Here is a 15,572-nt window from a genome sequence, read left to right on the forward strand (position 1 = left end):
CATGAGGGCTCTGCCCAGAGCTGGTCATCATAGTCGTTGCAAAGCGTACGGACAGATAATGTTTCTGGAATTATGTATCTGTACTGGAAATCATGTGCTTAAGGTCTGGGAGTTAAGGCAGGTTGCACAAAGGGATGAACTTGCTCCTAACAGGGAGGAGGGAAGAGACCTGTCTCTCTTGCTCTCCGGCTGGTCCTGTGTGTATTGGGTATTGTCTGCTTTACAAAGGAGACCTGTCCACAGTCGGAGCTGAATGCTGATCAAGAGCATGTGAAATCAACAGCAAAGAGGCACACAGGAAAAAACAACAACCAGCAGGACAACACCCTGTTTGTGAGTAAAGACCTTGGAGTGTTGGAGCATCCCTGGGGGGGCAGAGGTTCCTCCCCCGCCCCGTCCCCTTCACCAAGGAGACAAGCTGACAGCATGGCTTCCCTCATGAAAACGGAGCACAGCTAGGCCTGGCTGCAAAACACTGCAAGGACTCTGGGTGTGCGTTAGTTACATACGTCCAGGTTTTACAGTGCGGGTTCTGCTTTTATTTGATAGGTAACCATTGGTTTCCAGTATTCCTATTTGCTACCATTTGACTCTCTTTGTTAAATAAACTCTGCTTCTTTTCACTCTAAACATGCCTAAGGGCTGTGTGTGAAGCGTTGTCGTGATGTGAGGTGGAGCTGGTAAGGTGGGCTGGGCTGCTCCTTCGGGAGCAGTGAACCATGCGAGTGTCCAGTGGAGCAGGGCTGGATGCTCCAGGGAGCCCCTCGGAGGGCTCGGGGGTTGAGGTGGGCCTGTTGCTAACATGCAGAGGGACAGCGGAGCCTGCCTAGGCTGAGAAGGTGGGATTTGTGTTGCCCACGGCAGAGGAGGTAGGGAGCTGACGCATGGCCAGGTACAGTCATGGCTTCCTGACATTAGTGTATGTTGTGCTCAGGTTTGGTGTCCGCACTTCAAAAAAGATGTTGAAAAATTGGAGAAGGTTCAGGAAAGAGCCAGGAAAACGATCTGAGCTCTGGACAACCTGGCTTACAGTGAGAGACTAAGAAAACTCATCCGCTTTAGTTTATCCAAGGGTAGGTTAAGAGGGGACTTGACCATGGTCTGCAATTACCCACTGGGGGAAGAGACTTCTGACTGTTGACAGTTCTTTAAGCTGGCAGGCAAAGGAGGAACCTGTAGGCAGACAAATTCAGACTAGAAATAAGATGTCCTGTTTTCACAGTGAGGGTAATTAACCGTTGGGAAATCTGACCTAGGGACACAGTGGGTCAAACCTGGATGCCTTTCTAGAGGATATGCACTAGCTCAATCGGAAGTTCTGAGCACGATGCAGAAACAATTGCATGTGTTATATAGGAGATCAGGCTGGGTCATCATAATGGTCCCTTCTGGTCTTACTGTCTATGAATCTATGGGAGTGGTGAATTGCTTCCCAGGGAAGGAGTGGGAGTCCGCTGTCACGGAATATTTATAACTTCCCCAGACCGAATAACACTCCAGACAGAGCTGTCTGCTCTCTAACATCTAGGCCAAGATAACCCCCCTGCTCAGTGAGCCAAAGCAGGTTCTCCCTCCCCAGAACCCCCTAGGGTGGTTTGTGCCTCGCCTGGAGCTTGCTTTTGTGTTCAGTTTCCCTACAGAGATGGGGATGTGGTTATTGTAACCACATCTGGGTATAAATATATCCTGTCGGCAAGGAACCGGCTAGAGTGTGTGTGACACAGAGAACCATAGGGAGAGCCCTGCCCTCTAGTGGACAGAATCAGAACTGCACAACGGTGTATTGTGAGCCCGGTCAGAGGGACAGCTAGGGGGTGATTCTCCTGTCGCGCAAGTGGGTGGGTCCTGTGTATCTGGAGCAGGAGGATCCGATTTCTATCCTGAGTGCCCGCAGCATGAGCACAGACCATGCAGCATATTGCAGTGGGACCCTTCCCCTGACACAAGGAAGACAGAAAAGGGTCAGCAAATGGAAAGAATTGGACAGGGGCTCGTGAACGGGGCTCGGCCGGAGCAGCTCGGGGAACGCTCAGCTCTGGGCCTCTCATCCCAGTGCAGGCCGGGGCCCTCTCTGCACAGCTCCAGGGAGAGCCCAGCTTGTGCTCAGCTCCAGGGATCTGGCGCCAGAAAGATGTCAACACAATGGAGGGAACTCAAATAAGAGCAGCTACACTACTGAGGGGCTGGGGGCCACTGAGTCGTGGGGCGAGCGGGAGGCCGAAAGCACTAACCCTGCCGAGGCTGGCTTAGGGACAGCCAAGAGGCAGCAGGAGAACAGGGAGAGGAATCAGCATGATAAAGGGGTGTGATAAGGAGGAGTGGGCTCAAACTGAGCAAAGGGAATGTAGCCTGAGGGTCTGGGAAGACGCCCTGGCAGAGAGATGGGTGAGGAGAGCGAACTGGCCAGCCAGGGGATGGGTGGGAAGCCCATTGTAGGCTGGACAAAGCCCTGGACAATAGCTCGTAGCTGATGGTGGCAGTGACCTGTGCTCAGAGAGGGTCAATCCCAGGGGCCAATGGGGAAACATTAGGGCACGGAGCAGTCCAAATGAGACCCTTCCACTTCCTCACCGGTGGGCAAAAAGTGCTGGGCAAGGATCCAGCAATTGTTCGCCACGGGAACAACAGGGAACAACAGGGGCATTGGTGGGCTGAGCTGCGTTGCGTGGGAGCCAGTTGCTGCACTAGGTCCCCTAATCTCCCCACTTGGGACTAGCTCCGTCCTCGGCACCACAGGGAGGAGAGCTCAGGCGTGTGGGCCGCCCCCGGTGTCCGCCACTGTGAATGGATCTCCCCCAGGAGTGAAAGTCAGAACATGAGGGGGGCCCTTGAGCTACTGGGGCTAGTGCAAATGACCCTGGCCTGTCGGGGGCACTGCAGCCAGCCTGACCTCGCCTCACCCTCTTTCCACACGCCCCCTGGAGCTCAGCACTCACATGATGGCCTGCTCCAGTTCCACTGTCCGACTGAAGGAGCCAGGCCCAAGCTCCCCGGGTCTCCCTGGGCCTGAGGAGCTGGGGGCTGACTCGCCGAAGACGACTGCACAGAGTGTTAAGTCAGTAAAGATTTTCAAATGCATAATTCTTGTCCAGCCCGTCCCTTTCACTAACGCCCGCGATCAGCCGCTCCCTCGGCTCCTCCGGCCGCGCTCGCTTAATCCACCACGTCCACGATGAGGGGCGCCAGGTAGTCGGAGTGGCGGATCCCAAAGGTCTGGCCACGCTGCTGGACGTACTGCAGGGAGAGGGGGCAGAACACCGCAGGGTCAGTGCGTGAGATCTCAGCTCCTCCCCCCAGCACCCGCTGGTACCCTGCGGAGAGCCTGGCTTCCACGTTCGAAACACACACACGCCCCCTCCCCCGTCAGATCTCAAGGCACCCCCCCCCCCGGCCCACAACTACAATCCTGCATGAGACCTTAGCTCCCCCACTGCGTGCGCACACCCCCCCTCCATCACCCACACACACACACGGCATCACCCCCCAACTCGCACACACACGGCATCACCCCCCCCACCCGCACACACACTGCATCACCCCCCCACCCGCACACACACGGCATCACCCCCCACTCGCACACACACGGCATCACCCCCCCACTCGCACACACACGGCATCACCCACCACACACGGCATCACCCCCCCACTCGCACACACACGGCATCACCCCCCCACCCGCTCGCACACTGCATCACCCCCCCCACACACAGAGACACTGCATCACCGCCCACACACCGTCCGTCACCCACACACCCACTGCATCACCCCACCACATACACAGTGCATCACCCACACACATACTGCATTACCCCCCCCACACACACATTGCATCACCCCCACTTGCACACCCACACACTGCATCACCCCCCCACTTGCACACACACTGCACCACCCACCCACGGCCCATCCACAACAGCTCTTGTGAGCCCGTGTGTGTGTGTGTGTGTGTGTGTGTGTCCCAAGACCCCTCCTCACCTTCTCCGGGCTGTGTGCCCCGGGCCCAGGTTTCTGCGTGTTGTCCCCAGGAAGCATGTTGCGGGCGAGCATGCTGTACTGTGGGGCCCGGGTCTTGTACACGCTGGGCTCCACCACCCGGTAGTTACAGGGCCCTGGCGTCTGCACACAAGGAGAGGGGAGCTCAGTCGCCAACAGGCCCCCCCCAGGGGCGCCCCCACCCCCCCAAAGCAGGCCGAGCCGCAACCCAGCCGGCAGCCTGAACCCCCATTCCCCACGGCCAGGCGCGTCCCCCATCTCCCCCTCCCCAGCGCCGCTGCTGCCTCTCACCTTGCTCAGGTCCTCACAGAAGGTGCCGATCAAGCTGCGCCCCAGGAGGGAATAGTTGGGGGCAGAGCTCTTGCTGACGACCTTGGGCCCGATCATTGGGGGGAGCCCGTAGGCGGCAGGCCCTGGGATGGAGGGAAGAGTGGGTCAGCAGGGGTCAGATCTGCCATTCAAACACCACTGTGGACAAATCAGAAATCTGACAGGGCAGCTCCGGGGGAGGGGGCGGGGGGCAGGAGTGAGGTGAGATTGGGAAGGGGGAGGGCTCAGTGGGGGGGTGAGGGCAGAAGGGAATGGGGAGGGGTGGGGAGGGCAGGAGTGAGGTGAGGCTGGGGAAGGGCAGGGCTCAGGGGGGCGAGGGCAGAAGGGAATGGGGAGGGGTGGGGAGGGCAGGAGTGAGGTGAGGCTGGGGAAGGGCAGGGCTCGGGGGGGCGAGGGCAGAAGGGAATGGGGAGGGGTGGGGAGGGCAGGAGTGAGGTGAGGCTGGGGAAGGGGGGGGGCGAGGGCAGAAGGGAACGGGGGGGTGGGGAGGGCAGGAGTGAGGTGAGGCTGGGGAAGGGCAGGGCTCGGGGGAGGGCAGTGGCAGCTGTGAGGCTGTGGCATCCCTCCCCTCCCACCCTGGGTGAGGCCAGCCCTGCTCTCTCCCATTGGCTGCCCCGCCATGACGGAGGGGCGCGCGGGCCAAATCTCAGCCAGTGGCTGCGACTCGGTGCAAGGGGTGGCCGCACCACTTGGGTTCGTTTCCCCCGGTTGCCGGGGCCCCCCCGAGATGGGGACCCTGGACTCGATCAGCTGCAGGCACCAAAACCTGTGGGTCTAAGGAGCCAGCAAGACTGCCTGCTGCTCCTGGAGGGGCAGGAACAGTCTCTCCCCACGAATTGGCATGACCCCCCACTCCGAGAGCCCCATCTACCTGGGCCTTAGTCATCTGAAAAGCCCCCTCACAAGCCTCCGGGGCCAGCCCGTCTCCGCTCTCCTAGCCGGCCGAGCTTTGCCCTGGCATCGAGGGCGGGCACCCAGAGCAACGGTGTCCCCAGGGGAGAGCTGGGCCCTGTGCACGGCTCTGGGAACAGCGTGACTCCCCCCTTTCCAGTGACGTCAGCGGGGAAACTCCCAACTGACCCCTGCCATCTCTCGGGTCCTAAATCCCCGCCTGGCGCTCCATTGCCAAGGGCTTGGATTCTGGCACAGCCAGCCGAGCGTACGGGGCCCAGGCATGACGTTCCAGGTTGGGGAAGCTGCAATTAGCTGGTTGTTTTATGATTGCACTGCCCCACTCCCCCGTGAGCAACTGGGGGAGTGCAGGGCCGTGGGGAATGATCATTATCCCCCAGCTTGTGCCGGTCACACCCTCTGAACCAGGCCCCTCTCCCAGAAGTGTGCTGGGGAGAAGCTGAGCAGTCGGAGGGCGAGGGATGATCACAAACAGATCCGGGACCAATCCTGCAACAGGCTTGGCAGAATCGTCTCCTCCAGCGGCTCTGGCCTCTCTGCAGCATTCAGCAGTTGCAAGAATCCAGGGTCCACTCGCACCCTGAACCGGTGGGTTGATCCCCTCTCTGACAGTCTCTTGCCACCCTGCCCCGTAGCACCCGCTTTGGATAAGAGGCTGGGAAAGCCGTGAACTTGCTCTAGGGTCCCTGGGCGTGGAGACAGGCATGTGCTCGAGTCAGGGCTTCCGGGAAGGGGAAGGGGAGAATCCAGACAAAGGTCTGAGCCAACGGGCACTGATTTGCACCTTGGAACCTCGAGGCCAGCCATGCAGTGGGGCGGGGGGAGCAGGAGCTGGGTCGGAGCTTAGCCCCGTGGGCTCTCCTACCTGGAGTCTGGTCATTCGCAAACTCCTTCGTGCGCGAAGCAAGCGAGTAGATGGGCGCGGAGCGATAGGCCCATTTCCCTGCCTTCTCTGGAGAATATCGACCTGAAACAAAGAGGGAGGATAATATCGGATCATAGATGGGAGGGGCTCACCCCATACCCCACTGATTGGCAGGCTCACAGATAGCCCGCGCTCCTGTCCTACGCCCTACAGCACCCCCTGCTGGAAGAAGCTGGGGCTAGAGTCGCTGGGAGCTCCCCCCACAGCCAGCACCCTGCCCTGCTCCCCACAATGTCCCCTGCTGGGAGAGGGCGGGACTAGAGTAACTAAGAACTCCCCCCATATCTAGTGCTCCTGCCCTGCTCCCTGCGCTCTACACACAAGTCTGCAAATATCAGAAGGGTGTGAAGCTTGCGACAGAGCGGGATTAGCAAGGAGGCTACACAAGGAGGAGGGGAATTAGGAGGAATGGCATAGAATTAACAAGAAGGGAATTTAGGCTGACTCTCAGGATCAGTCCTTGGCAGCGATATCTATGGGGCTGGGGAATCATCTCTCCAGGGTAACATAAGAACATAATGGTCATCAGATCAATCCAATGGTCCATCTAGCCCAGTGTCCTGTCTTCTGACAGTGGCTGGAGCCAGGCTCTTCAGAGGGAATGAACTGAACCGGGCAATTTTTCGAGTGATCCATCCCCTGTTGTCTAGTCCCAGCTTCTCGCAGTCAGAGGCTTAGGGACACCCAGAACGTGGAGTTACATCCCTGACCATCTTGGCTAAAAGTCATTGATGGACCAGTCCTCCAGGAACTTATCTAATTCTTTTTTGAACCAAGTTATAGTCTTTGCCTTCACAACATTCCCTGGCAACAAGTTCCACAGGTTGACTGTATGTTGTGTGAAGAAATACTTCCCTTTGTTTGTTTTAAACCTGCTGCCTATTAACTTCATTGGGTGACCCCTGGTTTGTGTGTTATGTGATGGGGTAAATAACACAACACTTCCTTGTTCACTTTCCCCTCACCACTCATGATTTTATAGACCTCTGTCATATCCCCCCTTAGTCGTCTCTTTTCCAAGCTGAAGAGTCCCAGCCTTCTTGATCTCTCCTTTTATGGAAGCTGTTCCAGACCCCTAATCATTTTTATTGCCCTTTTCTGTACTTTCCCCAATTCTAATATATCTTTTTTAGGGCTGTCGATTAATCGCAGTTAACTCACGCGATTAACTCAAAAAATTAACTGCAATTAAAAAAATTAATCATGATTAATCACACTGTCAAACACTAGAATACCAATGAAATTTATTAAATATTTTTGGATGTTTTTCTACATTTTCAAATATATTGATTTCTATTACAACACAGAATACAAAGTGTACAATGCTCACTTTATATTAGTTTTTATTAGAAATATCTGCACTGTAAAAATGATAAACAAAAGAAAGTAATTTTCAATTCACCTCCTACAAATACTGTAAGACAATATTGTGAAAGTGTAACTTGCAAATTTAGATTTTGTTTCTTTGTTACATAACTGCACTCAAAAACAAAACAATGTAAAACTTTAGAGCCTACAAATCCACTCAGTCCTACTTCTTGTTCAGCCAATCGCTAAGACAAACAAGTTTGTTTACATTTACAGGAGATAATGCTGCCCGCTTCTTATTTACAATGTCACCTGAAAGTGAGAACATACATTCGCATGGCACTTTTGCAAGGTATTTACATGCCAGATATGCTAAACATTCATATGCCCCTTCATGTGTCAGCCACCATTCCAAAGGACATGCTTCCATGCTGATGATGTTGGTTAAAAAAACAATGCATTAATTAAATTTGTGACAGAACTCTTTGGGGGAGAATTGTATGTCCTCTGCTCTGTTTTACCCGCATTCTGCCATATATTTCATGTTATAGCAATCTCGGATGATGACCCAGCACATGCTGTTTGATTAACGAACACTGTCCCTGCAGATCTGACAAAACACAAAGAAGGTACCACTATGAGATTTCTAAAAATAGTGACAGCACTTGACTTAAGGTTTAAGAATCTGAAGTGCCTTCCAAAATCGGAGAGGGACGAGGTGTGGAGCATTCTTTCAGAAGTCTTAAAAGAGCAACATTTCGATGTAGAAACTACAGAACCTGAACCACCAAAAAAGAAAATCAACTTTCTGCTGGTGGCATCCTACTCTGATGATGAAAATGAACATGCATCGGTCCTCTCTGCTTTGGATAGTTATCGAGCAGAACCCAAGTCATCAGCATGGACACATGTCCCCTGGAAAGGTGGCTGAAGCATGAAGGGACGTATGAATCTTTAGTGCACCTGGCACGTAAATATCTTGCGACGCTGGCTACAACAGTGCCATGAGAACACCTGTTCTCACTTTCAGGTGACATTGTAAACAAGAAGCAGGCAGCATTATCTCCTGCAAATGTAAACAAACTTGTTTGTCTAAGCCCTGGTCTACACTTGGACTTTAGGTCGAATTTAGCAGCGTTAAATCGATGTAAACCTGCACCCGTCCACACGATGAAGCCCTTTTTTCAACTTAAAGGGCTCTTAAAATCGATTTCTTTATTCCACCCCTAACAAGTGGATTAGCACTTAAATAGGCCTTGCCGGGTCGAATTTGGGGTACTATGGACACAATTCGACGGTATTGGCCTCCGGGAGCTATCCCAGAGTGCTCCATTGTGACCGCTCTGGACAGCACTCTCAAGTCAGATGCACTGGCCAGGTAGACAGGAAAAGAACCACGAACTTTTGAATCTCATTTCCGGGGACTGTGGGAACTGTGGGATAGCTACCCACAGTGCAACACTCTGGAAGTCGACGCTTGCCTTGGTACTGTGGAAGCACTCCGCCGAGTTAATGCACTTAATGAACTTAGAGCATTTTCTGTGGGGACACACACACTCGAATATATAAAAACGATTTCTAAAAAACCGACTTCTATAAATTCGACCTAATTTCGTAGTGTAGACATACCCTTAGTGATTGGCTGAAGTAGGACTAATTGGACTTGTAGGCTCTAAAGTTTTACATGGTTTTATTTTTGAATGCAGTTATTTTTTGTATATAATTCTACATTTGTAAGATCAACTTTCATGATAAAGAGATTGCACGACAGTAGTGGTATGAGGTAAACTGAAAAATACTATTTCTTTTGTTTTTTACAGTGCAAATATTTGTAATAAAAAATAAATCTAAAGTGAGCACTGTACACTTTGTATTCTGTGTTGTAATTGAAATCAGTGTATTTGAAAATGTAGAAAACATCCAAAACTATTTAAATAAATGGTATTCTATTACTGTTTAACAGTGCGATTAATCACTCATTAATCGCGATTAATTTTTTTAATCACACGATTAATCATGATTATTTTTTTAATCATGCAATTAACTGCAATTAATTTTTTTTAATGGCTTGACAGCCCTAATCTTTTTTTAAGATGATGTGACCAGAACTGTACACAGTATTCAAGGCGCGAGCATACCATGGATTTATATAGTGGCACTATGATATTTTCTGTCTTTTCTGTCCCTTTCCTAAACGTTCCTTACATTATTAGCTTTTCTGACTGCTGCTGCATATTGAACCGATGTTTTCAGAGAACTCTCCACAATGACTCCAAGACCTCTCTCTTGAATGGTAACAGCTAATTTAGACTGCCTCATTTTGCAAGTACAGTTGGGATTATGTTTTCCCCATGTGCATTACTTTGCATTTATCAACATGGAAATTTCACCTGCCATTGTGTTGCACAATTTTGAGAGATTTTTTGTAGCTCTGTGCTGTCAGCTTTGGACTTAACTATCTTGAGTAATTTTGTATCATCTGCAAATTTTGCCACCTCACTGTTCACCCCTTTTCCAGATCATCTTTGAATATGCTGAGCAGCACAGGTCCTAGTACAGATTCCTGGGGAACCCCGCTATTTACCTCTCTCCACCATGAAAACTGACCATTTATCCCTACCCTTTGTTTCCTGTCTTTTAACCAGTTACTGATCCATGAGAGAACCTTCCCTTTTATCTGTCGCTGCTTACTTTGCTTAACAGACTTTGGTGTGTGACCTTTTCAAAGGCTTTCTGAAAGTCCAAGTACACTATAGCCACTGGATTACTCTTATCCATGCGTCTGTAGGCCCCCTCAAAGAACGCTAATAGATGGGAGAGGCATGATTTCCCTTTACCAAAGCTGTGTTGACTCTTCCCCACCAAATCGTGTTCATCTGTGTGTCTGATCATTCTGTTCTTTATCATCCTTTCAACCAATCTGGCTGCACCTGAAGTCAGGTTTACCAGCCTGTAATTGCCAGCATCGCCTATGGAGCCTTTTAAAAAATAAATAAATAAATACAAAATCGGCCTTACAGGGAGCTCTATCACTTGGGACAAACACACCTGGATTGTCCAGAGCCCTGGAGCGTGGACTGGAAGGAGCAACCCTGTGCTGACATTTTCCATCACAGGCATTAAATCACACACACCACACACAAATTAAGCCGCACCCACATAGCTTGGCTGTACAGAACGAGTGAGAAGGGGACAGACTCACCTGGCCCGGGGGTCAGGAAGGGCATCAGATCCCTGGGACGGCCATAGATGGAGTAGGCAGGGTTACCATCTTTGCCCTTCATGGTCATCTTGGCTGGCACCATGTACTTGGGCCCCGGGGAGCACTCATCCTGCTGATAGGGGTGGCGGATGCCGAAGCTGTATGCAGGGTCTCGGTAGCGGGAGGGGTCGTGAAGGGGGTAACCTGCAACAGGAAGGAGAGGTAGAGCCAGGGCGCAGAGGGCATGGGCCAGATAGTGAGAGCCCCCAAGAAAAGCCCTGAAGGGAGCGTGGGGCATGGCAGAGCTCTCTCCACACAGGCCACTGGGGCAGGCATGGACCCCAGTCCAGACCTGAGAGGGCAAGGGGAGGAGAGAGCTCCCTCAGCACAGGCCTTGTTGTGTAGGAAGAGCAGTGAGTGGGGGAGAAATAAGAGATCCCTTGGTGCAAGGGGGCATGGTGAGGGGCGCCCTTGGGGTGAACACGGGATGGATGAGCAGCCCCATTCGGCTGCGGGTGGAGAGCGCCCCCAAAGCAGAGCATTGGGCATGTGCACGGAGCTGCCAGCTGGCCCGTGTGTTCCTCTCTCCATGATGCTGGCGGAGAGCCCCGGGCCACCCCTCCTCATGGAGCCGGGGGGGGATGGGGGCTCCCCTTCCCGCTGGCCTGGCCGGCTCCTCGCTGACACTTTCTCTCACCTACGTTTGTGGGGAGCCCATACTTGGGCCCGGGACTGCTGTAGAGAGCAGCGATGGGCCCTCTGGGCCGGTGGGGTCTCCATGTTCCCACCCAGACGTCGGCAGACATGCTGGATCCCCGGTGCTTTCCCACAGCTGGTGAGGAGACAGAGAGCCCCGGTTAGGGAGAGGGCTGGGCAGCAGCAACAGCCCTTTGCCCCCACAGGTGGGAAGGGGGCCCCCACGCCTACTTGATGCCCATCCCCCTGCAACACACAGGCTGGCCTGTCACACTCCAGTAGGGGGCAGCAGCACATCTAAAACCACAGCAGCATGTCTACTGGTTAGAGCAGGGGACCGGGAGTGAGGCAACCTGGGATCTCTTCCCAGCTTTTCCAGCCTCTCTGCGTGACCTTGGGCAGATTGCTTTACCTCCGTGTGCCTCGATACAGTGGGGATGGCCACACGACAGCCCTGTCTTTGGGCGGCTGTTCGAGATGCCCGGACGAAGGGTTCCGTGCGCCAGGATCATTATTTCTCCTCCGTCAGCAGAGAGAGCTGCTCTGGGAATGGCCCCGTCACGCGTCAGCCGGGGGAAGGCAGTCCCCCAGAGAACCCAGCACGCCGCCCCAGGAGTCCTGTGCCCCGGGCCCCGACCCCAGGGGCGAGGGCAGAGGTGGCGGGCGGACCTGGGCTCTCCCTAAGGTGACACAGCCATCCTTGCCCCACACCCGCGCTCTGCCCTAGCCGGAATTCCCCTCTGGGGATGAAGCTTTCTCTGCTGGGTCTCGGGCCCGGGAGAGGAATCGGTGGGGACGTTGCCGCTGCCCCTGCGTCGCTGGGTCTGCAGAAGCAGTCGCGCGGCTGCAGGAGAGATGGCCTGGCGGACTGCAGCACGGCAAGGAAGGATCCTACTTTCCCTCTGCTTTTTTAGCCCCCCTTCGCGGCTCTCTGGAGCGCTCCTGCCGCTCCCAGCGGTGCATTAGAGGCCGCCCCCCAGGGAGGCCTGCCCTGGCACACAGAGGGAGAGGCGCTGGTGCATTGAGACGCCACGCTGGGCTCCCGCTGGGCTGCTGCACCCGCCCCGCACCTGACGCGCACAGCCAAGGGTCACACCGGCTACCGGGAAGGTCTCCGGGGATGAATTGCACAAGGAGACAAGACCAGCAAGGCCAAGGAGCTCTACCGGCCCCAGCGGCCGGGATTTCCCGAGGCAAAGAACCTCATAAGGTTTGCCCCAGGGAGATCCTGCGCGCTCTCGCTTTCTCTTTTATCCAGTTACCACGGCATCAGGGACAACAAACAGAGGCCGCCCGAAAGCGGTGGGTGGAGCCAGCTGAAATTTCGCCAAGGGAAGAAATGGGGGCAGGGTCAGCCACAGCTCAAAGGGGAAAGTTCATTTCCAGGGGGACTAGAGACCAATGTCTGGGAGCTCCAGGGCTCGGACTCCGACAGAGGCACGAGGGAGTCCCATCCCCAGAGCAGGCAGAGAACCCACCGTTTTTCAGAGGAACAGCTGCTGCTGACCACACACCATGGCCTCTGCAGCTCTGCCAGATCTCAAGTGCTGGGCAAGCTGCTGCTGTTGATGCAGAGTTTCAGGAGAGGGTGGGGAGGAAAGGGCGTGGAGCAGAAGAACAGGCCTGGGCATCAGGACTCCCAGGTTCTCTCTCTGGTTGTGCCTCTGACTACCGGTCTCTGTGCCTCAGTTTCCCAATAGGTAAAATCATGATATTGATCCCATATAATGTGTTTATATCTGTAAAGCACTCTGAGATCTTTGGCTGGGAGATACTAGAGAGGGCAAAGGATCACTATGATAAATTGGTAAAGCTGGAAATACAGAGGCAGTGACCGTGAAGGGACGACCCCCAGCAGGAAAGTTAGAGGGGCTAGGATCAGCGCTGCAGTCAGAGATTTGCTCAGTACACACTGTATGGAGAGGAAGCTCAGAAAGAGCAGCTGCTCCCGCTAGTCCCAGGAGTCGGGGATGTGTGTGTGTGAGGGGAGCTGGGGGCCCTGGGAGATCTGGGGGGCCTGGCCAGGGAGCTGGGGGCCCTGAGGGATCTGGGTTGCAGGCAGGAATCTGGGGGATCTGAGGGTGCAGGCATGGAGCTGGGGGCCCCAGGGATGTGGAGGTCTGGGCAGGAAGATGGAGGCCCCTAGGGATGTGGGATGCAGGCATGGAGCTGGGGGCCCCAGGGGATCAGGGGGGTTGGGCAGGGAGCTGGTGGCCCCAGGAGGATGGGGGGTTTGGGCAGGGAGCTGGGGGTCCCGGGGGATCGGGGGGTACAGGCAGGAGTCTGGGGGCTCCAGGGGGATCGGGGGGTACAGGCAGGGGTCTTGGGGCTCCAGGGGAATCCAGAGGTGCATGCAGGGAGCTGGGGCCCCCAGGGCGATCGGGGGGGGGTGCGGGCAGGGAGCTGGGGCCCCCAGGGCGATCAGGGGGGGTGCAGGCAGGGAGCTGGGGCCCCCAGGGCGATCGGTGGGGGGTGCAGGCAGGGAGCTGGGGCCCCTAGGGGGATGGGGGGGTGCAGGCAGGGAGCTGGGGCCCCCAGGGGGATCGGGGGGGGTGCGGGCAGGGAGCTGCGGCCCCCCAGGGGGATCGGGGGGGGGTGCGGGCAGGGAGCTGGGGCCCCCAGGGGGATCGGGGGGGGTGCGGGCAGGGAGCTGGGGCCACCAGGGGGATCGGGGGGGGTGCGGGCAGGGAGCTGCGGCCCCCAGGGGGATCGGGGGGGGTGCGGGCAGGGAGCTGGGGCCCCCAGGGGGATCGGGGGGGGTGCGGGCAGGGAGCTGGGGCCCCCAGGGGGATCGGGGGGGGGTGCGGGCAGGGAGCTGCGGCCCCCAGGCGGATCGGGGGGGGGTGCGGGCAGGGAGCTGGGGGCTCCAGGCGGATCGGGGGGGGGGGGTGCGGGCAGGGAGCTGGGGCCCCCAGGGGGATGGGGGGGGGTGCGGGCAGGGAGCTGGGGCCCCCAGGGGGATCGGGGGGGTGCGGGCAGGGAGCTGGGGCCCCAGGGGGATCGGGGGGGGGTGCCGGCAGGGAGCTGGGGGCTCCAGGCGGATCGGGGGGGTGCGGGCAGGGAGCTGGGGCCCCCAGGGCGATCGGGGGGGGTGCGGGCAGGGAGCTGGGGCCCCCAGGGGGATCGGGGGGGTGCCGGCAGGGAGCTGGGGGCTCCAGGCGGATCGGGGGGGTGCAGGCAGGGGGATGGGGCCCCAGGCGGATCGGGAGGGGTGCGGGCAGGGGGATGGGGCCCCAGGGGGATCGGGGGGGTGCCGGCAGGGAGCTGGGGCCCCCAGGCGGATCGGGGGGGTGCAGGCAGGGGGATGGGGCCCCCAGGGCGATCGGGGGGGTGCCGGCAGGGAGCTGGGGGCTCCAGGCGGATCGGGGGGGGGTGCGGGCAGGGAGCTGGGGGCTCCAGGCGGATCGGGGGGGGGGTGCGGGCAGGGAGCTGGGGGCTCCAGGCGGATCGGGGGGGGGGTGCGGGCAGGGAGCTGCGGCCCCCAGGGGGATCGGGGGGGGGTGCGGGCAGGGAGCTGGGGCCCCAGGGGGATCGGGGGGGGTGCGGGCAGGGAGCTGGGGCCCCAGGGGGATCGGGGGGGGTGCGGGCAGGGAGCTGGGGGCTCCAGGCGGATCGGGGGGGTGCAGGCAGGGGGATGGGGCCCCCAGGGCGATCGGGGGGGTGCGGGCAGGGGTGTCCCCGGGAACCCGGGCGCGGGGGGGATGGAACCCACCCGCGTCAGCTGACACAGAACACTGACCTGGGTGCGGACCCGAGAGAAGCCTGCGGCGGGGCGCTGCGGACCCGAGGGAAGCCTGCGGGGGCGGTGTCCGCAGCACTGAGCCGGGCGGCGGCGGCGGCGGGGCTGGGATTAACCCCCCCCCCATTGTTTACAGCGTCTCCCGGCAACCAGCCCGGTCCGCACCGCCCCCCGCCCGCTGCCTCCCGGCAACGGGGCCGGGCAGAGGATCCCCCCCCACCGCCGGCCCCCCCAAGGATGCCCCCCGGGCAGCCCCCACGCCCTTGGGGTCTCGTTCTCTGCTTCCCGCCCTGCTTAGCGCGCCCATCACCCTGGTATCGGCCACCAAGCCAGGTCCCTTCCCCCTGGGGTCCCCCCCCCCGCCCGCCCGCCCCAGTGCCCAGCTCGGCACGGATCCGGCCCCTGGGCCGGCTGCGGTGGGCGCCCCGAGGAAAGGGCTCCGGGGGTTAAGCACAAGGCATTTCTGG

The 15,572-nt window shown here is 57.4% G+C and overlaps 1 protein-coding gene across 3 annotated transcripts; it reads right to left on the bottom strand.

Moving 5' to 3' along the window:
* Nucleotides 1–516: 516 nt before the first annotated feature.
* CIMAP1B (ciliary microtubule associated protein 1B) lies at nt 517–15,222 on the bottom strand. Of its 3 annotated transcripts, none has more exons than XM_048836824.2 (7): nt 15,106–15,222; nt 11,368–11,502; nt 10,671–10,874; nt 6,101–6,202; nt 4,285–4,406; nt 3,976–4,116; nt 517–3,234 (listed from the first exon to the last, which is right to left on the bottom strand). In XM_048836824.2, the coding sequence occupies exons 2-7, from the start codon at nt 11,474–11,476 to the stop codon at nt 3,154–3,156; spliced, it is 759 nt and encodes a 252-aa protein (XP_048692781.1). In that variant the 5' UTR covers nt 11,477–11,502; nt 15,106–15,222; the 3' UTR covers nt 517–3,153. The 3 variants fall into 3 exon arrangements, with proteins under 3 accessions (XP_048692781.1, XP_048692782.1, XP_048692779.1); XM_048836825.2 differs by lacking the exon at nt 15,106–15,222 and adding an exon at nt 12,437–12,585; XM_048836822.2 differs by lacking the exon at nt 15,106–15,222 and adding an exon at nt 11,779–12,290.
* Nucleotides 15,223–15,572: the final 350 nt, after the last annotated feature.

The sequence above is a fragment of the Caretta caretta genome, chromosome 1 (genome assembly GCF_965140235.1).
Source record: "Caretta caretta isolate rCarCar2 chromosome 1, rCarCar1.hap1, whole genome shotgun sequence".
Lineage (NCBI taxonomy): Eukaryota > Metazoa > Chordata > Testudines > Cheloniidae > Caretta > Caretta caretta.